Source organism: Anabas testudineus, chromosome 15 (genome assembly GCF_900324465.2).
Source record: "Anabas testudineus chromosome 15, fAnaTes1.2, whole genome shotgun sequence".
Taxonomy (NCBI): domain Eukaryota; kingdom Metazoa; phylum Chordata; class Actinopteri; order Anabantiformes; family Anabantidae; genus Anabas; species Anabas testudineus.
The window spans coordinates 8,188,067-8,214,816 of NC_046624.1; the positions used below are offsets into that span (position 1 = coordinate 8,188,067).

Sequence of the window (26,750 nt, forward strand, 5' to 3'; positions counted from 1 at the left end):
GTCAGAGGAACAAAGAGGCGTCACTGGGTGAGGTCGCTCGTGGACAAAAGCCCAATCGCACGATTAATGTGGGACCCAGTTCCTAGTATGGTTAGAAAACACACAAAACACTGTATCAAAAACTGTTTAGCACAAGTGAAACAATGTTATTGGACTACAACACTAAATGAATGGAGTACTGTTTTAATTCCGTTAATGGAAAATCATAACACCTTTGTGTAGCACTGATACATTTTGTCAGTAGACTGGTTTAAGTTCACTTAGGCAATATTTTATTCATTTGATTTTTCAAAACTAGTTTTTATAATTGGCTTTTATGTGGAGTACAAGAAGAGTTACAGTTGAACATAAAACACTCAAGAGGAAACAAAAGAGAAGCAAACAAAGAGAATTTATAATCATCATTTATAGTTCATTTTCCTCATACTCATTCCAAGTACAGGTCTCTGAAAAGCAGAACTGACTGACAGAATGACAGAACAAACACAGAACAGTTGAAATGGAGACTTATTTGAGCTATTCTCCTCAGGTTTTGCATCAGCCCAAGCACACACTGGACAATCTTATAATACCACTTGGAAATACACACAGCAAGTTAATTTATCTTGATCACTGTTATCATTCATCATCATCATCACTCATATTCTTGGTCTTCATTCTCACTCGTGTAAGTCAGGGTTGAGGAGGATGGCAGTGATTCTACCAGCATCCTTAAAAGATCCACACAAGTTATCATGCCACTCTCTGTTATCAACACCTTGTGCAGTTTTTTTGGGAACGTTTCGGCTGCTACTCGTCCGGGACCGTCTATGTCAGGTTGGCATTTGTATAAAAACTATATAGGAACACATGTAAAAACAGGAGGGAGAGGGGGATCAACTTATTATCCAACTGAAAAAAAAAAATGCAGATGTCTTCATAAAATCTTCTATGTCTAGCAACACTTAATAACACTTATGTCTTCTTTTTGTCCTTTTTTTTTTTAGTTTTATTCCAAAATGGTTGAGGAGCAGTTATAGTTTGCATCATCTATACAACAGGCTATAAAACACCACTTTGTTACAGTCCAGAAAGCACATATAGATGTGGTTGTACTGTATATAAACATATGTACTGTAATAAGATAATTTTGCGTGCATGGCTCCCAAATGATCGATTCTGAGACGTCCCCAGGATCCTGAGGAAACTCCCTCTCCTTTGAGTTCACACGGTGTGAAAACGAAGGCCTCCAGATTTCGTACTGGCACAATGGACATATTCTTCTTTTAGATCACAGTCTTTCAAGAGAGACCTGACATCCATTCTCATCATTGCACTGTGGCAGCTCCGTTTGCCAGGTACCAGACTGTGCCGGCCATAAATGTCTCTTCAACGAGTACTTTGGCTGATTCCACAGACCATCCATCAGGGATTTTTTTTTTCTATTTGCATTGAACGTCACCTGATCTTTTCTCTTTTTCATCCGCGATAAATGTTTGGCGTATTTATGTATGTATTTATTTATTCATTGTGTCATTTTCTCTAGAAAAAAAGTCTCAACAACACAAACACAGGCAATGTAAATGAAAACATTTAGTTTATAATGCTGAATCTCCCTTTGCAAAGTGCATTTGTGCTCCTCTGTTTACCAGAAACATCAGATCACATCATCAGCCGAGGAAACGAGTCACGGATGGGTTAATGTTGTTTGGTTGACGTGTTAGATATGTATTCAGTTCATTTTCATCGTGTTGCCCGAGCCATTTTCCCATCAACCTCTTTCTGGACTGTGTATATTTTCTGTCTCCAGTGCTTAACTCTAAAGAAAGTTATTTTTTCACTTTTTATATTTACTTCTCAGAGCATTGTCTTATAGGAAAAAATGACTAAATAATGTTCATTTTTGTTTTGATACTGTACACATGTTAAGGTCCTGATTTGTCTTTGTGATAAATGTTTAAGTTGGTCTAGTAAAGACCAAAGCTTTGACAATCACACATAGTACTCCTTGTCCTTGTTCTTCTTGTTCTTGCTGGAGGTCTTTGCGGTGTTGACTGGTTTCTCTTTGACTACGGTGCCGTTGGACTGTGCCGAGTTGCTGATGTAGTTACGGCTCTCGTCTACGTGGTACGAACCTTCATCTCTGTTCCGGTATTTGTACATAGCGTACAGCAGGATGAGAATACACAGCGCTGCTGCTGCTACAATGCCAACCACCATCCCTGTTGTGCTGCTGGACTCCCGGAAGACCTCTGATGGGCCTGGGTAACTCTTCGGTCCAGCTCCAGTGGGATTGGCTGCAAAGAAAACAGAGACACATATGCTTACCAATAATGCACAAATAATAGTATTGAAAACATCATCCCTCAAAGTAGCTTAAGCTAATATTTTTTGGTTTTCTACTCACTAAAACTGCTTGCAGTGATTACACAACAGATGACAAAAAACAACTAAATAAGATGGTGAGGATGAGAGGGAGATCTTTCTACTGTTAATACATTCACACAGTCTGTATCTTAAAGCGTTTAACAATGCCTCTGCTATGTCTGTCAAAACTGACCCCCAAAGTTAAATGAAACACAAATACCCCTTGAAGATTTTCTCCTAAAACTCTTACATTTCCTTTGACCGTCATAAAATACACAATTATTCTAGAAATTATATTGAAATGATAGTCAGTCATCCGTGTAGCACCCTGAAGAAATTAAAGTATCTCTCTTCAATAAGCATATGCCATTTTCCCCTTCTACTGTACCGAGTATCAGAATTATAATTCCTGCTCAACATCATTTTGATGATATTAACTGAACTGTCATTGTCATATACAGAAGAAGAGCTGGTGATATGCTGTTGGATGGAGTGATTTGCAAAACTCAGGAGTAAAGTGGACAAAAAAAGCCTAAAGTGTCACTGATTTATTGAAGACTACAGCTAAAAGCTCACAGCTCATTACATGTTTTGCAGCACAGTCATGAATGAACAGACCACATTTCCAAGCAACATGACTATATCACACAGTCTCTTTGAAAATAAATCTTTCAGCAAGAAACAATTCTTCAATTGACTCAGCAGATTTTGCCAAAGGCTGTCCCCACTTCTGTTTCGAAATGGTGCCATTCAGTGGAGCGTGTTCTGAAAACACGTCAACCCCCTGATATTATTCAGTCCTCCTGGCACATCTCTGTGTGTGTTTTTGTAGCAGTCATCATTTCTGCTTAAGCCCTCTTTGTTGCATTTGTGAAATCCAAACACTCAACACTAACATTTGGAAATGAAAGCACTCTGGTTCCACTGGATTGGGGCAAAAAAAATATTTGATGGATTTACAGCTGGGTTTAGATCATGGTTGTGTTGATGTGAAGATGTTACGCTGTATTTTGCATTTACACTGGACAAACAAACAATGGCGACAGAGCAGAAATAGCTGTGTGGAGGTGAACGCCTGGATTATTTCCTCTGTGACTGGACAGTGACAGTATGTGAAACGTTTTTAGTGAGATCTGCTGTCTTAGGCCTCACAGTGCTAAAACTCTGCTATTTGTACCAATTCTTTATCCCATGTAAAAGACCTTGGTTTACCATACTCTGAGATTTTATGTCATGTTTTTTCCTCTTATAGGTTTTTCCTTAAGGCTATTTTGTTCTTACTTTGAAATTGAAATACCATTTGACTCGGTCTCACCACAGAGTCTGTAGCCAAACTTTGCTTTGACAGTTCAGAATATTAAAATATGGTTATGTTCTTATATTTGAGCTTATATTACGGCTTTACCTATATAATTCTACACCACAAAAAGTTTGACGAACCGTCAGTATTACAGCAAACCATCATTTAGCAGGGAATGATAACAGAATCTAATGACGTGTGCATTCACGTATTAATGAGCAAGTCGTCAAAGTAATTAGAATTTACAGGGACAGCTGTCAGCATTTTTATATTTCAATAAAATTTATTCAGCAAGCCTCATATCTCATTTTGCTGCCCCACTTATCTAACTTCTCTTTTGAAGAACATTTGGTTTTGGAAAATCATGGCATTCTTCAGCTTTGATATCAAACCAGCTTCACTATAAAATAGAAAACACAACATTGTCTCTTCATTACTTCAGTGCTTTGATCTTAGCCAGTGATATTCCCACATCAGTACCTCTCTTCCTAGTATCCACAGTACAGAATAACTCTCTTACCCATCTTACTGTACATCAAAAGGAAAAGACAAACAACATTTTGCTGCTATTGAAGTCGTCATCGCGATCACTTTGTCTCATCACATCCTTATTTTATGACAGACTAACTTCTCTGAGCAAAGAGGGTGGTTCTTGTTCTCATTGTATTTAAAGGTTGTTTCCTCCTGATCCGTGAAGGACAGGCAGAATTAATAAGATGATGCAGCACATCCCATCCTACACACGACTTTTGTGGTAATTTCTCAATGTCAAACAAGCGCAAAATAATTGCAAGACAGTTCTTTGGGATTTTTCAGTAAAGTTAAAAAGGTGTACCTGTCCTTGAGATTACAGTGAGGATAACAAGCTAATGTAATTCACATTAAAACATCTGTGTCAATGTTTATTTTATACTAATTACCACATATCACGTAGATTATATTGGAGCTAGCCATTTTGTTTTACAGTGTTTGATGCATTTAACCAGGCTCACACTTCAATGAGTTCTGGTATTGAGTGAATATCAATACTCAACAATCATGTCACTACATGAAGTTTCTGTTAAGCAGCTGGAACAACTGGAAAACTTTACACTTCCTTCTTTTTTCCTTCTATTCTTCTTTTTGCTGTATTTTATCTATTTCCCAGTAATTATTCTTAGTAAATCCAGTGTTTAGACAACAAACAATCCTTGATCACACTGACAACATGCTACACTTTTGGGGATCATTTCCACCAGTGAATACGGGTGTGATTGCACATCAGCATGCCCACTTCATATTCTGAATGCCGTCCAATTTATAATAAAGCACTCCTTATGTCTCTGATGGCTCGCTTCACTGTTTCCCTCTCTCTTGTGTCTCATTCAGTGTTGATGGTTTTGGAGATAAAGCACTTTTATGATTGCATTCATTTCTCTTTTTGAGTGACAGCTTGATATTCAGATAAACATCACTTTGAATGGCGTAATATTAGCTAATGACCCACACAGATGGTGCGTGTGTCTATTTTAGGTAGATCTTGTTCATGCCAGACTAAAGGGCATACAAACGTGTAAACTGTAAAGGGCAAAAGTTCTCTAAGCTGTCTGCCAGGAGAGGAGATGCTGCAGCCATTCATTGACATGTTTTCCACCATGGTTAGACTGATCAGTGGCCCAAGTATGCTTCCAATGCCAGCAGACATTCAAGGACAAGCGGAGAGTACCACTGGGGGATTGAGTGTGACTGAGCGTTGCAACAGATTAGCTCTGCTTGTGACAAGCCCACTTATCCTTGCAGACAGGTGTGAAGAATGCTCTCGCCTTGTGGGCAAAAACCACTGGTTGACACGGCTCTTCCCAGCAAGCCATTGTGCGGGCATTAACGGTCAGTTACTTTTATATTTGTTATCTATGTTTTGTTCGGGGTCAAAAAGTCGAAAGTGTAGATTACATAGCAGGTTGATGGAGGAGAAAGCTCTTCATGTGCTACTTGAGGGTGGCATACGAGACCCTGGCTGGTTCCTACAGAGGGGTGACAGAGTCGGGGGAGTTCAGGAGGCAGGCGGCCTCAGTCCTCCATCAGGGGTGAGTCACGTGATAACACACTGCTCTTCCTTCTGTGATCTAACACCTCCAGCACCGGGCTTTGTTATTTCCTCTTGCCTGGATCTGTTGATTGGCTCCCCACAGGCAGTGTTCACACAGAGACTTTGTCACTGGGAACCCTCAGCCAACTGCAAAATCCAATTTGATGTCTTAAAGTAGTGACCGCTATTACAAGAATTAACACTGCATTTAGCACAGTGCTGACACAGCCATGTTTAGTGTAAAAAGACTAACGCTCATTGAAACTCATTAGTTCCCAGTTAATCTCAGCAGTGTCTATCAGGCCGCTGTAGAAAGAAAGAGTCTTTTGGAGGCCCTTAGATTTCCTGATGCACTTGATGGGCTTCATTTGTTACTCATGGTTGGCTATGCACCCTGCCCCGCTGTCCCTCGTGATGGGTTCAAGCAAAGTAATATGGCAGACATGAGGCCTTCGAGAGAGCCTCATAAGACCTCAGTCAAAATGCATTTGCCTGTCTGTTCATTAGCACTCCATCATCTCAGAATGAAGGCACATAAACTGAGAAAGAAATAGTGCCTGAAACAAGTGTTTAAAATGATGGCTGCTCTTATACGCTCTACTCGAGTGTACCCAAGGGTAAAATTAGACATGGGGAAAATGACCTTAAAGTAGCGCCTAGCTTCATGGCAGCATAGCAGGGGTGCACTTATGAAACGATAGAGGTAAACTCAGGGGGGTTAACTTTTGAAAGATTGCAGTTGTGTAAAGGCAGCCAAAATAACTTTCTCCTCTCTCTCTCATCCCAGAGCGAGACTTAAATTACAGTATCACATCCAGACCATCATAAAGTCCTTGCTGTTTTATTCACAAGGACAACAGTTAATGTTTCAGTCATTTAGTCACAAATCATTTGCTTAGCATTGCTGAGATTCCTGGTGAAGAGATGCACAAGGAAAACTGTAAACAAAGAAGCAGAAATGATCTTATATATGGCCAAGATCCATAAATCTTACTGACAAAAATGAAATAGCCTGGCAGGGAATTTCTTTACCAGAGAGGGAAGCACTGAACAGTGCAATGACATCAACATCATTTTGGCTTCAATGTTCTGGTTTCTACAGGGTTGATTTGATAGCACCTTTTCTTGTAATTCTACTTGGATTCTTCAGTATGGGCCCATGTGCTCACCTCTTGGAGATATTAGCATTGGTGCAATGAAACTTGTCATTTAAAAGCCTGTGAAATGGCTGATGTGATTCCCCTTCTCTGTGCCTGATTTGGTTTTGCCACGTGATCTCAAGGAGAGGAATGGGATCAGAGCTTCCACCACTGTCAGGGGGGATTTGAATAAATGGTCCTCTTCAAAGACTATTTTTCCTCATTTGTCTCCAGCGAGAAGGTTCATTTGTTTGGTAATTTGTAAGAGGGTGAGCAGGCTGAGCGGGGGCCATGAATGAAGGAAAACACAGAGAGTGGAGCCAGGGGGTTACTTCAGGTGTGCGTGAGGCTTGTTGAGAGGTAATGAAGCAACCAGGACTACTTAGGATATATTGAATGGACAGACTGGGCTTGACCTTTCATTAACTGGAGGTGGTAATGGGTCGAAAGAGTTGTGTAGAGCACACACGGACAATGCTTTTTAGAAAATGAATGCACTATAGCAACGCCAAATTTGCCGATCAGGCAAAGTAATTTAAAGAATGAACTATTTTTAGCAAGAAGGCAAAAATAGGCCCTCTGCAACCTGCAACATGAACAGTTCATGTCATGCATCTTTGAGAGCTTAAGTAGGTGTGGCTGCAGGATGCCTTCAGAGTAACCCAGGCTTAGTTGGCATGCTCAGTGACAAATTGCTGTTATTCAGCCAGATTAGTGTTATACCATCTTCTTACTTCACATATCCAGCTATAATCACAAGCTGTCAGAGCCATCATATAGTAGGGGATCAGTCTTCAGACAGGTCACTGTATCAACTGCAGCTGAGCCAAAACACTTATTAAATCCCTCTTCCCTCTTTAATTATCTGAGTGTCCTCGAGAAGTGATGCAAGCCATCCTGTACTTGTGACATGCTGGCAGTGTGCCAGATGACAGCATGCATGTGTGAGTCTGAAGTGGCTCTGCTCATCGGCTGATGGTGGATGATGAAGAGAGAGCTGAGTGAGCATGAAATGAGGTCCAAGTAAAAATTATTAAAAGGCGATAGTTCGGTAAAGGAACAGAGCCTTTTAAGACTTTGCCCAGAGAGGTTCCACTAAAAGAGGCCAGATGAAAGAGGAGTCAAGATTACTCAGTCTGGGTGTCACCAGTCTGGGGTTCCTCTCTTGATTAAAGTCTTAAAAGAGGAAGGTTACATGTTCTTGGAATCTATATTTGTTACATATAGAGGTCCTTCATACTGTTTCTAGTGGAAATTTCAATAATGACAAATTGACATTTTAAGGTGTCTTTTACTGAATAATTTACTGATTAGTCATCTGTGAAATGCTGGGTTACTAACTTACTTTTGCCATTGCAATATCTGACCTTTGTCTAGGCTTCTTCTTCTCATTGCTTGGGTAAAGAAAAGTCCCTCATGCCCTACTTAGACTTATAAACAGACACATTGTGTTAGCATCAATGTCAGCACACCCAAAAGATGTGTGGCAGAAAAATAAAAATAATTGAAAATATAAATATGGTGGGATCAGTAAAAATAAAGACTGACAGTGAGTGTGAAATCCTGTTTTCTGTCAGAGTACACTTCATTTAAAATAGGATGTAGAAAGAAGACTTGGACAGCATAATCCTCACTCAAAGGATGCAGAAAAACAAAAATGGCAAAATTCCCTAAGATTGTCTGCATAAATTGCCAAAGTATTCAGTGAAAATAAAAATATGTTTTTGCTAAAGAGCAATACAGGATTCTTAAAGGTAGCTTTGTTTTTTTTTTTTTTTTTGGGCATGAGCTCCGATCACATCCAGCGGACATCCAGTGCTCAGAAGAGTTTTTCTGTTATTCAGTCATCTCTGCTAGTGGCAATCTGTTGGCATGCAAGGTGCACGCCACTGTGTTCAGCAAAGGAAGGAAAGAACACACACAGAGTTCCAGCTGGGTATGATTGAATAACCTATTAAATGTGGTCAGTGACCTCTTAAGCCAGCACAGTGTTATTAATGTTTCATTAATCTCGCAGCTACATTTAAAACAATAATTTAATGCAATTTTTTTTTCTCCCCCTCTCCCGGCTGGGTGCATTCCAGTCATTGCCATCGGGGTTAAAGAGAGTATTCATTTGCCGTTTGATTTATTGGTTTACTTTATGTATTGTATCCTCACCCATAAATTAAGTCTATTAAAACAAATGTCAAACACATTAGTAGTTGCTAATGTCACTGCTGAATGCTTGAGGATAGAAAATGACGAGAGAGCACAGAGAGAAGAGGAAACCAGAGATGATTAACCTCAACCTGCCTGTGAGCAGTCCGCAGTGAAGGGCTGCTGGAGCTGAGAATAAAGGCACTAAGAGATTATTTGTGAAATGTAGAACGGTGCGTTTACCGAAAACTCTTGCTGGTGTGTACTTACATTAGCTTACATTTGCATTTCTTTCTCATGACTGCTGGTTACATAATTAATGATGGTGGAGCGGTTGAAAACACATCTGATACAGCCAATGATATGTTATATATGACTCTATCTAGAAACACGGGGTTCTAGTTTCCTGCAGGTGCGATGCCAGTGTTTTTGTGCAGCTTTCCTCGGGCACAAGTCTATTTTTTCCACTAGTGAATGTGTTTGCTGAGGTGAGAGAGAAGCAGAGCAATGAGTCTGCGTTGATGGTGATTATTCGGCTCAGTGTAATTTTTGTGCTCATTTGGGACTGGAATTGCATTTTCATTTACTCAACTTATTCAGTTTAGATAAAAAATAAACACACCTTTAAGTTATGTAAAGTGTGGCCTCATTCCGTTTTCCTCACTTGTTTTCTCAATTGCAAATGAATGTATGCATCAAAAAAACATCCTAGTATAAGACTGAGAAAAATGAAGAACAATATTATGCTTGTGAGTATAATCTTGATGACTGTGTGATGACTAAGCTGCTCACAACAACTTGTAGAGTGGCGTGTGGTGAATAAGACCTGCATTCATCACACAGCAGCAGAAATGATCTGCGTCTTTCATCTACGCTATGATTGTACAGAGGGGCTGTGCGTAATTTTACACATCGCAGCATCGCAACGTCTTTAATTATTTAAATCTCCGGACATAGTCAAAGGATTTGTCATGATGTAAGTGTAAATAATGTTGTTTTTTATAAACATCAGACTGGATTAGTCTTAGTTTAATAGTAAAAGGATATTTGTTTATTATATCATTTACATTAATTCTGAATTACTGTGTATATTAGTTTTTCAATTTTTGAAAAACATTTTATATTAAATATGCATAAATGTATAACATGTATTAAAGGCAGCTGCGGGATGTAACCTTGGATATGGGTCACCATGCAAGCAGCTGCCCTCCATCAACAACCTGCATGACGACAATGAAATGAGTCGGGTAGGTGAGAGATATCCGTTCCTTCTGACCCCATGCAGCTCTGCAACAACGTGTTCCATTAACTTTCACCATGAAAACCGAGGTTGGTACTTGAAAATCAGCCCCAGCCACCATCTTGACAGACTGTTCACCAGGCTATTTTCACAACCGAGTCCACGTCTACTATATATTTTCTCCAGATGATTGGCCAACACTTCATACTGGCCTTTAGATGAACAATCATATTTGGTGTTTTTCTGTGCAAAATGCAGGACTCTTTTAAGTTAAATGTCAACAAATTATATAGTATTTCTGTAAGTTCAGAATAACCCCTGAAGACATGTTAGGTCATTAAAGCAGAACATTTGCATAATGTTTATTGCGTTTCTATCTAAAAAATAAATAAAAAAAGGTTAGGTTGCATCACATGGAAGCCAAACAGCTTGGCACACTTCACGGTGCTTAACAATGTTCACAATAGGCATTGCAAAGATATTATTGTGTGCATGTAATCATAGACACAGTGATATTCAGCTGTCAGAGTCCTGTTGCTGAGTGTATGTACACTCTCTGAACCAGCTTCCTATTACAGATCAGATGTGTTGCACCATCACAGCCCTGTGTATTCCTCTGTGGTTTCCTGAACCGGGGGGAGGATTCAATTTGCTGCAGTGTGATCTAATCTGAGTCCTGCCGGGTGATAAGCTCTGCTGGTACCGCTGGCTTTCCATGGTTTCCGGAGGTAAGAGAAATAAAGCATGGCAATAAGTAAGTTTACCCGACTGATGTCACTCAACGGCTGATAGGGACTGCTGGGGGACCAGACTCCAGTGATATACAGGATGATCTAGAGCTGACCTTGGGCCATAGATAGCTCACATAATAGTCTGATTCAAAGCTTACCTCTTGGGATCACTTATGCACTAACATTATCCTACTGTATACAAGTGCTGTGAAGCCTGACCACAAGGCTCAAACACAAAGAGACATATTAAAAAGTGTGTGCATCTGGCCTCTGCTTTTGAGTTGACAGACTGTCAAGCTGTCGCATGAAGAATGATAAATTATTGGTGTCATTAAAAGGAGTTGGCTGAACTGCAATATGAGACAGTGGTCTTTTATCAGCGACAGTGGATCCAGTTCTTTATGCACAGCAACACCGTCTGAGATGTGGTGAGTGCTTGGCAGAGCGTGTGAATCGTTGTGAATGTAGATATTAATCAGGATACGGTGTTAGACAGCTGCCACCCTGGGAGCCCACAGCTCTGGTGTCAAATCCCCTTCAGTGATCACACAAGGAGAGGGATACTCTGCTCTGGAATCGTGCACCCCTGAGCATCACACAGTTCGCGACTGATGTTTTGGCAGATGCCCTTGTCAAAAAATATCATAATGCAAGCTGCTAGTATGAATCAGTATTCAGACCAATATTCTGTGTATGATATTTGACAGAGGTAGCAGGTGTACATTGAAAGTACCTATTGTGATGCTGCCCAATGGGAATATCAGTGTAAGGTGCAGCATGAGGAAGTTATAGGAAGAGAGTAACTGTGGCAAAAGCTAATCTTACTAGTGGAAGGCTTGAGGAACAGGAAGAGAGACAGACTAGAAAGTTGATAGCCTTTGCTGTAGGGCAGACATTAATTTAGTGGAGGTTTTATGACCACATACTGATCAATAGCACATCTAGATGGAGTGGGGGCCTTGGGTCTGGACTTAATTGTTCTCTGTGTTTCTCATCACTTCAGAGTGCATTTGGAAATCCTTCTATTCATAGACCCAGCACTGGGGTTAGACTTAATTGCCTTCTATGTGTGGCAAGGTAAGAGATTAAAAGTTTGGTGGCATTACGGGGAACAAACAACAGTCTGGGATTTACTATCGCAGTTTGTCAGAGGCAAGTTGAGGAAAAAGGCCAGTTTTTATTTTACATTTATCAGTTTTTGAATGTGCACTTACAACTATAGGCCAAAATATGTTTGTTTGCTGTAGGAAGAGAAACACCTGACGTGTCGTAATCTTTTGATTGTAAGGGATGTTAGGTGCAGCTATCATGAACAATAGTACATGAGAAACAAGAGGATGAACTCCCACTGCTCACTGTAGAATTTAATTACCAACAATGGGGACCCGCTACACAGTTGTGTAAAAATCAGCCTTCACACGCTCTTCTCCGGGTTTACCCTTTTTTCATACTGTGTGTTGGAGTCATGTGGGTCTGATAATTACAACTGTGCATTTTTCTGTCTTCCTGAGATCCCCCCTGTTCGTGCATTAACAAACGTCATGTGCTGATGAAGATGAACAGTTGCACAATTAAAAACACAGTAATAACAGCTGCTCTGACACATAGAAAACAGCTTAAGCGGTGTGGAGTTTTTTGTTACACATGCATTTCTCAGGGACTGTGAAAAAAAAAAAAATGGCTGCGTTGAGTGAGTTAAATGTCAACGGCTGGAAGCCAGAGAACAACAGTTCTAATTAAATAAGAGAACAGGAAGTTTAACTCAAAAGAAACTTAATTTATCACCTGAAGCACATAAAGTCAGAACCAGGTTAGGCCACGCTTCCAAGACTGGAAACAGAAATTGTTGTTTTCACACTTTTACTTCACACTTTACTTTTACACACTTTGCGCTCTTTGTGGAACTTAAACAAATTACAGTACATAATGTGTTAAATTTGAGTTTCAGAAGTACTGCTACCTGGATTCTACCAATACTTTTGTGTCTTTCAGATAAGCTAACCCACTCCCGGCTGTAGCTTATGTGGTGGATAGATAGGAGCACTGAACTCCTATAAAGCAAAGAAACATATTTCCCACATTTCTGAACTACTCCTTTAAGGAGAGCACTCAAACAGTAACTGCCCTTCCAAATTCAGATAGTCTGTTGTAGCCCAAGAATATTCAGATCAGCTAGTTGGCTAAGCTGCTTACATTAATAGACCATGAACTTTATGGTTATAAATTACTGTAAATAAAAAGTCATGGCCTTTTATAAGTTTTACTGCTTGCTTATTATTGTACTCCTGCACAGGATCAGTAAAACCAGGCTCTCTTTCCAGATAGACCTACTGTAACGGGCAGCTTCCACTCAGTGGTTAGAAGAAGTAGCCAGAAGTAGAGCAACTCTGCTTTTTTTAGCCTCTACAAAGCTTGAAATCTGCTTGTTTAAACCTAGAGTGTCATGGTGGGGGTGGACTATGACACACAGAGACACGGTGACACACCCAGAGAGAAGTAGAATAAAAAAGAGATGACTAACCTAACCCACCTGAGCTCGGCTCACAGGAATCGATGTCCTCATCATCACTCGGACACTCGGCTGATGCCACCTGAAAGTCGTCGGTTGTCTGAAAAGAGAGAGACACACAGTAGAGTGTTGAGGGCATGGAAATACTCAGCTGCATCAACAGGGTAAGATGGCTCCCACTCCCACTCAGAAAAACCAATAGTGGTGTTTCCAGAGGGCTGTGTTAAGGAGCGGACAGCTTCGCTGTTTGGCTGCCGGATTTATCTGTCGGTCACACGGTCACACGCTGCCCGGCGCTGTAGCAGCTGCTACACTGCTTTCCAGGCAACACTGCTCTTACAGAAATGAGATCTGATTATTGAGAAACAGCCGAGGTTAAAGTTCACAGCACGATTGTCAACTTGCATGCTCGATTTGTGCTGCAATGTGTGGCTTTGCACAGCCCTTCAAGGGGCTGTTAAGAGGCATCACAGAACACCTCTGACATTTAGAAGACAACCAGCCGTGAAAGATTATTAAAAAAAAAAAAAAAGAGAGGGACTGAAAAAACAAAGAGCTGAACAGCAGAAATTGAAAGAATCTTTTTTTTTTTTTTGGTCATTTAATGTGATTTACAAAATGAGCATCTAAAATAAACTAAAATCATGGCATATGCAGAGGTGATTCATTATTCTGCCGCCACATCTACTCTAATACCGAATCCATTTTAGACTGTTTGCCATGCACTTCCTCACCTGCCAAATGCAATACATTTTATCCTCTTGCAAAACCGGAAAGGGCAAACAAAAGATCAGAAAAAAAAAAAAAAGTAGACTGTAAAACATTATATCGCAATGTTCTTTTATAGTTTTGCTCCAGGCCATTTGATCAGCTCTGCGTTAAAGGTCATTTCATTTAAGCATGGCAACCTCTTCGGGGGTTAGATTTTCCGTTATGGCGCGCTGCTGGGCAGAGTAGACTGCTGCTATGCATTTAGCCTTACACCTCTACTTATCGTTTATGCGCTAATATTTGTAAATCCTCCTTTGCATGTTGTCGAGCATGCACACTAATATTTCACATCCTGCAGTGCGCATGTGTGAATAAAAACAATAAAAGAAATAAAAAAAAAAAGAGAAAAGGGTACGAAATGCATTAGTCCCCAAAAAATGAAGATGGACTCTGTCTTTTATTGAATTTGTGCTGTTATTTCACTGATGTTTGACTGCATCAAAATATTTCTGTAAGTTGGATTAGTATTGACTCTTCTTAAGGAAATTAAAGGTGATGTCATTTTGCTTGACATCCATTTGGCTGCACATAATGTGATTTTATTGTGACTGTAACATCGTTTCAACATTCTGAACATGAACCAACATCATCTTTACATAATAGACCTGGAAATGATAGATCAAACCCATTAAGGGAGTTGTGGTGGAGGGCTGTTTTTGGTGCATCTGTGCTGGGTGAGGCCTGGGGAAGCCGTCCAAATGTAAATTTAATTTGCTGTGCATGAGGCTGATATACAGTGTCGGCCATCCAGATGGCAAAACCGCCGGATCCTGGAGTGCCACATCCATCACTTCAACCTTGTGATTTGTTTTTCCTGGCGGGAGATCTTGACACTCTGCACTCACTGGCAGAGGTACGGGAATCAAGGAATCAATACTCCCTCTCTCTTCTTCCCACCTTACCACTCTCATTCTCCCTCTCTCTCTCTCCCTCACATCTCCAGTCTCCCTTCAACTCTGTCCTTCAGATTTATTTGCAAGTAGAGGAGAGGAAGCAATGTGCTGTGGGTGTACTAGATGTAGGTTAACTCCCCATAGGATAACCTGAGTGGAGTTGTAGGCCCGTTCATATTTATGCTTTTGTCTCATTCAGGTCAGGCCTTCAACTCTTTCATATAGCTAAATCCAATAATGAACATTTGTTTAAATTACTTAGACAATTTTTTAATCAAAGGCACAGACACGGAATTCAGTTGTATATGAGATTCAAATACTCATAGACCATGATATATACTTTCAAAGCATAAAATAAATATATAAAATAATGTTGTTCTCATTTTCCCCTCAAAGGACAAAGGCTGTGTGTAAATCTGTGTAACTGTAGCTCAGCCGTGATCGTAAGTCCAATCCTTCTTTGTTCCTATCAAAATATCAACCCTATGTTATACATTTAAATGAATCCTGTGTTTGTAGTGGATGTAAGCCTCTGAATCAACGCTAAAATCAATTCACATGTTACTGGGCATCAGCCTGCCAACCAGGATTACTGTGTAGGTCAACATTTTGATGTGGTCATGACCTGGTTGAAATCCAATAACATTACGAATTCATGGTGTCCTCCTCCAACGCTTGGCTTCTTTTTCACCCGTGACAATTCAATGTGGGCTATGTGAGGGGCTTACCATGCAATTTAGCTGCTATGATGAAAACTGACAGGTAGCTTGGCAGTGATGCCAGAGAAGGACACTGAAATCTTTTCTGAAGGAGATGTGTGATTTCTGACAGTGCAGTGATTTTAAGTAAAAAAAAAAAAATTAAGTTTCCTCAATGAAAATGTGTTTTTTTTCTAAAGTTTTCCCAGAAACACTGTAGGTTTTATGGAGGGTTCATTAGCTCAGCAGAGAATGATTTACTGATGTGAAGAACATCATGCCCACAGGAAAGATGCTCCAATAGGTAAGCGTATAAACAAGATGTACCTGTAGTTCATTTTATGGAGGTACTTCTAAAATGCTAAAAGCAAAAGCTCGGGGCTTGCAAAGCATCATTAATCTAGCGGTAAAGTGCTGGAGCCATGGTGAACCTACAGCACAGCTCATTTATCTGTCTCGGCTCAGAGCAGCAGAGAGTACACTCCTCTGACATGTACAGAGAAAATGCAAGGAGACAGAGGTATGAAGCACACAAAAAGAGTCAAAGAAAAAAAAAGATATGCTGTGGAGAGGAAACGTGCTTTTAGTGTTCATGTAAAATTTATGAAAGTGTTCATACTTTATAAGTACAGTGTCATTTCAAATACTTTGAGCGTCAGAGAAACTGTACATAGAAAAAAAATCGTACTATATCTATCGTACTATGTAAAGCCATCGACCTTGGCTCGTGCACTGATTGAACCATCAAAGAGGATGTAGACCAGGAAATTCCAACCTGACTCAGCCAAAGCCCCCCCCCACTGTCTTGTTGGTTTTCGATCTCTGAGGATTGATAATAGTCCTCCTTGATGAGGTGCTCAGGCCAAGCTGTGGTTTGCACATGCTCACTTAAGCTTACTCGGCAGTCTTCTTCTGCTGGACACCAGTTTACCTAGAACCCTACAAACCTAGGTGCTGCCCACTGCTGCTCAACTACATGGTTTCCAAATGCCTCTTTCTTATAACTACTGTATGGACCAGGTGGCATTCAATAACACGCTGCATGTACATCCAGAATGTAGGTTTTCCCTCCTTAATCCTGGCCAGTGCAGGAAGCAGGAGAGAGTGAGGGAGTGAGGGGAGGGCTGCTCCACAGGGAGGATGCTGTGTGCTGCTACCCCTGTGCTTGAGAGCAAGCGACACTTTCTCTGTGATAACCTGTCGGCATGTCTCTATGGAGAGCCGTGGGTTTTCACATTGTTTTCTCTCTGGTCTAATTTGATGAATGCTCTCTGGCACAAAACATGTCTCTTTGGAGACGAGCTGAAAGTCAGGAGGACACTGAAGGCATCTGAAGGGTTTATCCGATGCATGCCTCTGCTGTCCTAGTAATGTATTCCACTGAGGATGCCTGCTGTTTTCCACTGCTCTTCTGTTTTTTATAGTAAGTCCTGTTTTTTTTGTCCAATATAACCTCTTGTTTTGCAAATCTCTCCTTTTATACTGCTGACAATAATAAAATGTATATCTTTTTTACTAAAGCCTGTTGTTCATTAAGATCATGTGTAAAACCCACAACTAAATTCTAGGTTGATTAGCTACACAACATCACTCATCACAAATACTTCCAGGTTACTAAACTGCACGCAAACCTGTACATTACACTATACAGCATCTGATTTTTCAAATGCAGGACACTAGATGTAAACATCCTACTGAATAACTGCTCCCTATGGGCTATCACTATTTTCAGACCACACAAAGAAGTAATAAGACACCGGAGGTGAACTGTGTGACAATCTCTCCACCTGAGAGTATTTGGCAAATGTTAGGTTTTTATACATAAAATGTTATTATCATATTGTCTTACATAATAATATTCCTTGACATTTTAAAACCACTTTTTAGTGTCTTACTCCCTGTGTACAAAACGTGGAACATGTTTTTCATTGAAGTATCTTCAATAAAAAAACAGTAACCCAAAATTATATGAATTATGAAAAAGTAAGTATTGCTTTGGCAATTATAGTGCTCAGAATATATAAGAAAACATTTTGTATTTTGTACCAGATAGCTTATATTTAAATGGTAATGCATCCTTTTTTTTCCAACGAGGGCAGGGAAAAACTTAAACACAGAATATACTTGGCTTTTGCTCACATTATATTGCACTGCCTGCGTCACATTAAGGATGAACGAAAGAGACAAAATTTTAAGCCAATTCTATAGCTGATAATGTTGTTTATATCTTATCTTTAATTGGCACCAGCTCTTGAAGCCAAAGCTCCACACACCCCTAAAAGCAGAGGAATCAGTATTCTATATGTGTTCCTGCTCGAACCATGTGCCATTATTTCTCATGCTGGCGCTGATTTACACTGATAGTGGTCTGCTAGTGTCCAGATCTGACCAGAGTTGCAGTCTGCACCGACTAATTGGGAGGAGTTTGTTGTCCTAAGCCTCACTCTTGCAGCAATACATCATTAGTGTGTCAGTGAGTGAGAAAGAGGAAGGGAGGTGGTGGCACAGCAGATAGAAACGGCTCGTGGTTAGGCACAGGATGAAGAATGCCTTCCTATTCTTACATTGAGCTCCAAACACCCAAAAGCTCTGATTTACAAAACTGGAGTTCATAACAACAAAATGGTGGACTGAATGCTTTATGATCCGCACACTTTCTATTTACCCATGGCAGCTATCACACTGCAGCAGCAGCAGTGTGATAGCCATCCAAGTATCTAACTTAGCACCCTGGAACTAGGTCGATGTTGATGAATAATTTAGTCCCAGATGCTCAATAGAGTCCAACTGAATAATGAAGGCGTGTGGGCCTCTAAGACTGTGAGTTCAGCTCAGTGTATTGCCTGGCCTTCGCCCACACTCTTCCTACTGCTGGTCTGCCAAGCTGTCAACATCGCGGACTCACACGGATACAGACTTCAAGGCTGGAAGACAATGAAAAGGCATTAACACTATCACAGCTCAGCTGTGCAGCAAACACTGATTGAGTTATATAATACATAACATGCTTATCATTCTCCAAACGTATCATCTTAAAATGTCTTGATTATCTGGGCTTTTTAACAATTAAAGAAAAGCTCTGACGCAAGGCTTCGTGGTGATATGACAGATTGCTACTGGGGCTGTAGAGTGGAGTGATGAACAATGGGGAACAACCAGCTGGGTAAAAATGGAGATATTTTCTACTGTCATCATGACTGAAGAGGATTTACATCAGATTCCGCGTTTCTCAGCAAATGGATCAACAAAGCTTTAAAACAGGCTCTGCCAAAAAACGTCAGTCAATAAACAAACCAAAAATATATGCAAAAGAGCAATAAACAACACCAGGTGCTTCATTATTTTTCCCAGAAAAAGAATTGTTGAGATGTTGCTGAAACGCTGTCAACTGTGAAATGAACATCTCAGTGAGCAAAGCTGGTTCCCATAATGTTTTGATAATAGAAAAGTGTTGCACCAGAAAATACAGCATAGTAATTAACAGCCTCACGTATTAGTCACCAAAACAAAACGCAGCTTGACCTGTTTGAAACAGTTAATATGTTGTGCCCTTATCCCTCAGTGGAGATAATACATACTGAAGTGAATAAAAGCAAAGTAAAAATATATATTATTTGTGAAAGTAATAACCACAGCGGAGATAAACAGCTTGAGAAACTATTTAGGAATGGCTTGTTAGTCATAGTCTATTTTAGATTGTAGTGCATCCTCATAATGTTACAATAAACACAACAACACTCTTGTTTTTCTGACTTTTCTGACTCCAAAAACTTCAGCTTAAGGAACATCAAAACATTGGGGCAAATAACATTTTTATTGTTCAAAGCTGTCAGCATTATATTATGCATTATATGACTTTGAAGATAGGCAGACCCCTGAGTGTGTTCTGCAGGTATTGTGATATTTCACCAGACAATTGATGCAAAAAGAACCTGACATTTTTCAAAGGCAATTAACTCTGAATAATTTGTTTCTACTTCTTTCTGTTTTCACTGCTTGTGCATGCTGCCCACGACTCTTCATGGTGGACAGCTGTTTTCGCATGCTGAGTTATAAGACACCATCTCTTTTGGGAGAAAGCCTCTGCTTTATTTAAAACGAGGCAGCTGTTGCTGCAACTGGACCTCAGGCTCAGTATCAGAGTGTCATTAAAAAAAGAATGGTCCGAGGCTTTCCATCTCCTCCCCTGGTACCCGCATGTTCCTGTCTTGCCATACATCTTCCTTGAGGCTTGAGTCATTGCACCCCAGACAACCTAACAAGGTGCTGGGAGGCAGCTTCACACACCTGGTACACCCACGGTCTGTGTGTGTGGAAACATACAAGCTCAGAAACATGCATTAGCCTGAACCGTACATTTCATTGAAAATTGGGACTAAAATACACTTTGAGCTGAAATTGTAGAAAATACTTTGATTTGTTTCAGTCACGCATTAATAGTCTGCTTGATTCAATCTGAACAGACTCAGTTAATATGTATGTTTGCACAAAAAGCATCAGATTCCATTATTATTGAGGTGCGTTAAGGTTGTTGGCACTGTGACAGTGCATTGATGAATTTGTCACAGTGGAAGTAAAATGAAGGAAATGAGCACAGTGAAAACTGCAGACGACAAAAACACTGAGAAATGAGAGAGTAGTGACAGGTCAATTGCTAGTTCAGTGCACAGGCCTAGGAAAGGCTTCTGCTGCGTAAAACAAAAGGCCGCTTTTAAGTGAGTGATACAAAAGGGACAGGTACAGGGTAATGTAGGAGTGTAAAAGGTGAACTGTACAAGAAGATGTGGATATGAGGTAATTACAGAGCTGCTTCAAAATGTACACATGCCTATGCCCTCGTTAAACACGCTCCCTCTCGGGGACCTGAGAACACTGCTGTATTAGGACTCTTTTTAATGTGGCTGCTTCAAGGCACTGCTGAACTGCTTTGTAGATGTTCCTCAAGTCCCCCTCAGGACCACATTCAACTTATTTTCCAGGAACAGTCATCCGCATGGCCTTAATGCAAATTCAACACTCAGCACAGCGTATGATAAGGCACCCAGGTAACAAGGGAAGATGTCTGGCTGGGAGGAAACACAAAGTCCCAGCCAGTGGCTGCGTCATGCTATAGCTGTGTCAGTCCCTCGCTCAGAGTGCGTGAGTACCATGTGTGACTGATGCCTAATTTGGCCTCTCACACAACTCTAAGCCCGGGACACTGTGTACCGTGCACACATTCAGTATTTTGATTTCTAATTAAGCGTGCTATTTATTACTGTGACATATAAATAATGCGCACACAATATGGACAAGTGCCTGTAATCACCTCATGGTGCAGACAGTGCACACCGAGCGGCTGCCATGTAGCATATAGCTTCTAGCAGATTAGACAGGAGAAGGCTGGATGCCTTCTGTTAGCTACATGCTCTAAATGATAAAATCTTAATATGAAATTCATAAGACGCTATCTGCCTCCATCTTCCTCCCACGCTTCCCCCTCTTGTTCTCTCATTTCTTCTCTCTCTTGCCTATGCATAAACGCTGCTCCATAGAAAGTGTATTACATGCTTGACTATGTCCCTCCCCCTTATCCTTGCTTTCACACTTCTCAGATAAATGAAATCTGTCTGCATTGAAGCATTTTCCCCTCTGGATGCCCTGATATTTTCGTTATCTGAAATCGAATCTGGAGCTCTGTGCGTGTCTGTATCTCGCCCTGGTAGTAATCTGGCCTGAGAGCAGAGAACTGCCCAGGAAGAATATCATGCACTAAGGATAAGCTGGGGGGGGGGGAAGGAATAACAATTACCAAAGAATGACTTGTAATCATGGCGCTTTCTATCTAAATGCTAACATACACACATTTGCTTTTTTGTGGTGAAACAGTGTGGATCAATCCAAAGTGGAATTCTTCGTGTTCCTTTCTCGCAAAATCTAAAAATAGATGACAAAACGTGTGATTTTGTGTTTTGTGTGAAAAGAGAGAACAGAAGAGAAAGCGATATGCAGCGTGGCCACAAATCACTGTCTTCCTGACTTTACCTGCAACTTGACATGCAGTCCCAGTCCCTCATCAGGTGACAGGAACAAATTTGTCATCCTAATATAGATGCCATCACTACTGAGATGAATGTGCTCAGATCTAATTCCCATGTGTAACGTTTGCAAAAACATGACATGAGGAAAGAGGAAGAGCAGCTTTGCCCTACAACAGGAGACCAGGTCACCTGTAGCTCCCACAGAGTAGCATTATAATCAGATTCCTGTCCTCCAGGTTTGGATGTGTCATTCACAAAGGGCCGAGTGTCACTGTTATAAACTAATGAGCAATGGAATTCAGCAGAGAGGAAAGACACAGTAAAAATATTCAGAGTGAATATGAAGAATAATTGCAAATTTGAAGTCACTCATGTAAAGTATTGATTTTTGATCACTAATCTATCCCTCAGGCAGTGTTGTAATGGCAGACTGTTAAGAACTACGAATGTACAAATAGTCTCATAAATAAAAAAGCCCCTTTTTAATTATTTATGCTTTTTTTAATTTTGATTTGAGCAGCTACATATTGGTGTATCTATACAAAAACACGTTCACAGCATGCCCCTTTTACTCTGTATACATCAAAGCAGTATAAATATTAATTAATGGCGGTACAGTGAGCAGACTGAGACCTTCCCCTTGGATAGAACCATTTCCCCCTCCTTCCAGTATCCATGCTGAGTTAAAGTTATCATCTGCTGCGGCTATATATCCAGCTTGACAAAAAGTGTATTTCCCAAAACATCGAACCATGAATTTAAACAAACTGGTTCAATTAATAACCAGAGGCTGGCTTGAGAATTGAGTACACTGAATGTCTTCTTCAAGGCCATTTTTGAAATGACTACCTTTCTTCTAATTATCTACTTATGAGCGAGGCTAACAAGCTTTCTTTGCCGGATGCCTTTATTTCATTTCTATACCTGACTTTGTTTTAGCTGAACTTAATCGATCTGCTAATGACGTTACTTTATATAGTCCTCCCCTACATCTCTAAACATACCTTTACAGTATTTGCTTCAGCGTTCAACATCGGATCGAAGATCTAAGATGGCTGCACCCCACCCTGAGCAGAACCAGCCATATTAAGATATAGTAGGATCTTAATCTAAAGCTCTAGGCAGTTGCATATGCAATTACTAGGTTAGTATGAAACACAAAACATAGAAATTAAATAGATTTTCAAATGTTCTTTGCAATGATACAACGCTTCTGTTTCCTACAAGTGAATGAATAAATTGTGGATTTTATTGGGTTGTCTATTTATACAGATTTCTGTTTTGGGAAACAACTAAATGTTAAATTTGACTCACCATGGTAACATAAATAAAGGACCTTTTGGATGCACAAACTGTTTTGAGCCTGATACTTTGTGCCAGCTTTTGGGAAAACTATGTTTTTAAATGAAATGAGATGAACACAGTTCAATGAGCACTTGGAACAGCACCAATTCATTAATGTAATGTATAAAGCAGCTCATGGCAGAATGTTGCAGGTGGGAGCAGTGCACTGTAGGAGAAATTCTATCTTATGCTCAACAGTTGGCCCAGGACTATCTTCTGTTTCTACAAATCATAACAGCAAATGTCCTGAGAGACAACAATATGGTCTATAAAACATGCTGTAAAGCTGTTGGTGTCAGTATCTCCTCCGCGCACAAACCAACACTTTATAAAAGAACAGAGACAACATTCACACTGCGTAGGTTTTATTCTTGTCATCCAAACAGACTTAGCGGAACAATCAGTCCTCCTCTGTTATGCTGCCAGTAGTGCAAAACCTGCAAAAACCAAGATGCTTCTTTGTCAACTTAATAATGGCAATAACTATGACGAACGCGACTTCAAGAATTTCAGAAACCTTACAAGACTACTAACAGACATTAAGCCAGCAAAAGACGACAAGGCGTCATTGTGCCTCAGCTGGCTCATCAACCACCAGCTGCAGACACGCCTGTCTCTGCTCTTAACTATTAGAAAAAGCAAAAAACCATCACATCATGAGAATGCACACTGGCACACAATGGCATGTACTGTATGTGTACACCTTTGCCAAGGTGGAATGGATCAGCAAGTCACATGGACTCAACGCAGTGTTGAAGGGCAGTTTCCACAGTGGCCCCTGGTGAGGCCGAGATGATGGATATGGTCTGTCGCTGGGAGTGAATGCCGGGGGCCTGGGGCCACCTCAGGTTTACAGTGTTACCTCCTTTGCCATCTGTCAGCAGTGAGTGGGCACAAACCCATGACTGTGCCCGGGGCAGCACATTCCAGGACCACCTACAACAACACACGCCTCACTTTAAAGCCAAGGTTGGGAGGTCAGCGACACACACAAGAGCTGTTCATCCTCATATCCTGAATCCAACCTGTTCCTGCTCTCAACAAATCATCATTGTTTGTTACACGTGTGGCTTTTGAATTATCCGCTGTGGCTTTTCTGTTTCTCTCCGGCGTGGGTAGAAACAGAAAAGCACAAGGCAAAAGGGAATAAAAGACAATAAATATAATGAAAAAAAAAAATCAATAGTGCACCTGTCAGTGATGTGAGTCATTTTTGGCCATTGCTCTTTTGTTTCTAAAGCTTACAGTATCTCAGTAGCATGATGGTCAATCCCATACATCTGCATTGCAGGGGAAATCTTATCCCGAGGATGTTTTCTTTCTGTGAATAATTGAAGGAAATGCAACATCACAGGGCACGGACACTCACACTGAATACTGCAGGATGCCTCCAACTCCATGCGAGAGTTAGGTTCAATATCCTGAATGAAGCAAGACTTATTCAATATGACTGAACCCTTGCTGATTAATCCTTTTCCCTCTTAATGCACGACATTGTGTGTTTCCTCAGTAACTACTCAGTTTGCTGTGCACGTGTCTGGTTTTAATTGGCAAGCACACAAAAGGTAGAAATTCAGAAAAAAAAAAAAAATCTTTGCCTGGTTTTAATCTTAAAATAAAATCTGGTCTAGATAAGTTGAGGATAACACTTCCACCGGGGTTTGCATTGTGACAAGTAATTCCTATTAATACAAATACACAAAGGCGAGAAATGCAATAGAAAAAGAAAAAAAGAACATCCTCTCTGCAAACCAGTGATTTCCTGTTTATACATTGTTCCACTCAGTGCAAAAACTTTTATAGTACAAGAATATCTCTAATTATTAGCTGTACTTAAAGATTCCAAAGGTTCAGCAGTACATGTTTGTATTTTTAAAAGAATGAAAATGCACTATGCATGTGCCTTACTCTGCTGAATGCTCCTCCAGTCAAGACATTTAATTATATTCAGCAACAAGAAGCCAGGAGTTGGAATCCAATCATGAAAACAAGACTGGAGGTGTGGATTAGAGCTACACGGATGTCACAAGAACCGATACTTCAGTACCAAGTCGATACAGACATTTCTGAAAATCTGACAGTTCTTGTTTTCTGTGGCACAGAAGGTACCGAAACCACCTCAGCAGCTCAGCGTGATTTCTCTAGCATTGACAAGCTCAGCAGCAGTTAAACGTTAAATGTTAAGAGAAAAAGAATGATAATGCAACGAACAACATGTGGGATGGAACCGATGCAGCATCAGGTCCATACAGTTGTGGATAAAGATATTTTGCAATGGAGTCAGATGATCCAGGACAAAATATGGACCAAAACTTAAAATAAGGAAAGAACTTATGTTGGGAAGTCCTTGATGATTTAGGCCTTTTTAAAACCATGGTTTTACTTTATACAGGGTAATTTGATTTAATAGGATGTAGATCCACTTGTGTCTCAACCGTACATCTGTGTGCACGACAGAAAGTTGCATACTATTTAGCTGCAACATCCTGGTGTATTACTTCTATTTCTGTGATACTGAAATGAAGAGAAGCAATATAAAAGCCATCTTATAAATAAACTCACATTGAATTCAGAATACAGCATTTTATGAGTATACTGTAAGTCACAAACACATGGCTAAAATGCAATATAATATGAAATGAAACATTAATTTTCACTCTTAGCTTTTTCAGTTGTGCCTTTTTTAGTCAATGCTTTTTTCCATTAGTTGAAGAGAAAAGTGCCTTTCGACTAACTGAGTATATGCCTGTCAATCAACAACAACTTACTGCACTGTGGTGAGCAGTCTGTTGCTTAGTAACTTGGTAAAGCTTAAACTTAAATGCAAGGAAACTGCTTAGCATCTCATTACTAGACTGCACAGAATTATCACAAAATGGCTGACTTTGTAGTAAAACAAAGGTAGATTAGGCTCATTACTAGGCTTTTTCTGCTACATAAATATCATGTATCATTAGGGTCCAATGGTACAGCAGACAATAAAAACAACACACACTGTACTGTATCTGTGATTTTAAATTCACTGCCTACAGGAACTTCAACAGGAAGCTGCAGAATTGGTCTTTTAATTATGGTTTAAAATATTTTGAAACATCTAAAGTAGATATTGTGGACCTCAAATTAAATGGGTTTGTGACTTATCCTTACTTTCAAGTCTGAGTATCATATCGTGTAGCACAATTAAAGGACCTGCAATCATGTGTGCACTCTCCTGAGCAGTGCTTAATACTCAAGATAAGTCTCAGGTCTGAATATTGATGCATGCAGGATTAGTATTAAATCTAGCATGTGCAGCTTTACTGTACTGCAGCCTTAGCTTGTAAAACAATAATCCATACCAGTATAAAGACAATCACAACACAGCCTGAAGGTAGTACCAGACACAATAAGGAGACAGTGCATGGATGATTATAAAAAGGAGAGAAGCTGCAGACTGAGCAGTTATTGGGTACTTAGTTGCAGAAGATTTTTCACCACAAGATTACTGTGACGTTAAGTTTATTATATTTTGTTTGTAACAGCCAGCAAGGGAGGCTGGGAGGTACACAAACA

The 26,750-nt window shown here is 40.2% G+C and overlaps 1 protein-coding gene across 27 annotated transcripts in view; it reads right to left on the reverse strand.

Moving 5' to 3' along the window:
• Nucleotides 1-211: 211 nt before the first annotated feature.
• Nucleotides 212-26,750, reverse strand: part of LOC113159466 (neurexin-1a) — a 217,797-nt gene continuing 191,258 nt past the window's right edge. For 16 of the 27 annotated variants that reach the window (XM_026356175.1, XM_026356173.1, XM_026356163.1 and 13 more), the window contains 2 exons: nucleotides 13,485-13,572; nucleotides 213-2,276 (listed from right to left, as the gene is read on the reverse strand). In XM_026356175.1, the coding sequence (XP_026211960.1) occupies nucleotides 1,972-2,276; nucleotides 13,485-13,572 (393 nt within the window). In that variant the 3' untranslated portion in view covers nucleotides 213-1,971. Of the gene's footprint in view, nucleotides 2,277-13,484; nucleotides 13,573-26,750 lie in introns of all 27 variants that reach the window. The other 11 variants (XM_026356188.1, XM_026356186.1, XM_026356167.1 and 8 more) reach the window with 4 other exon arrangements.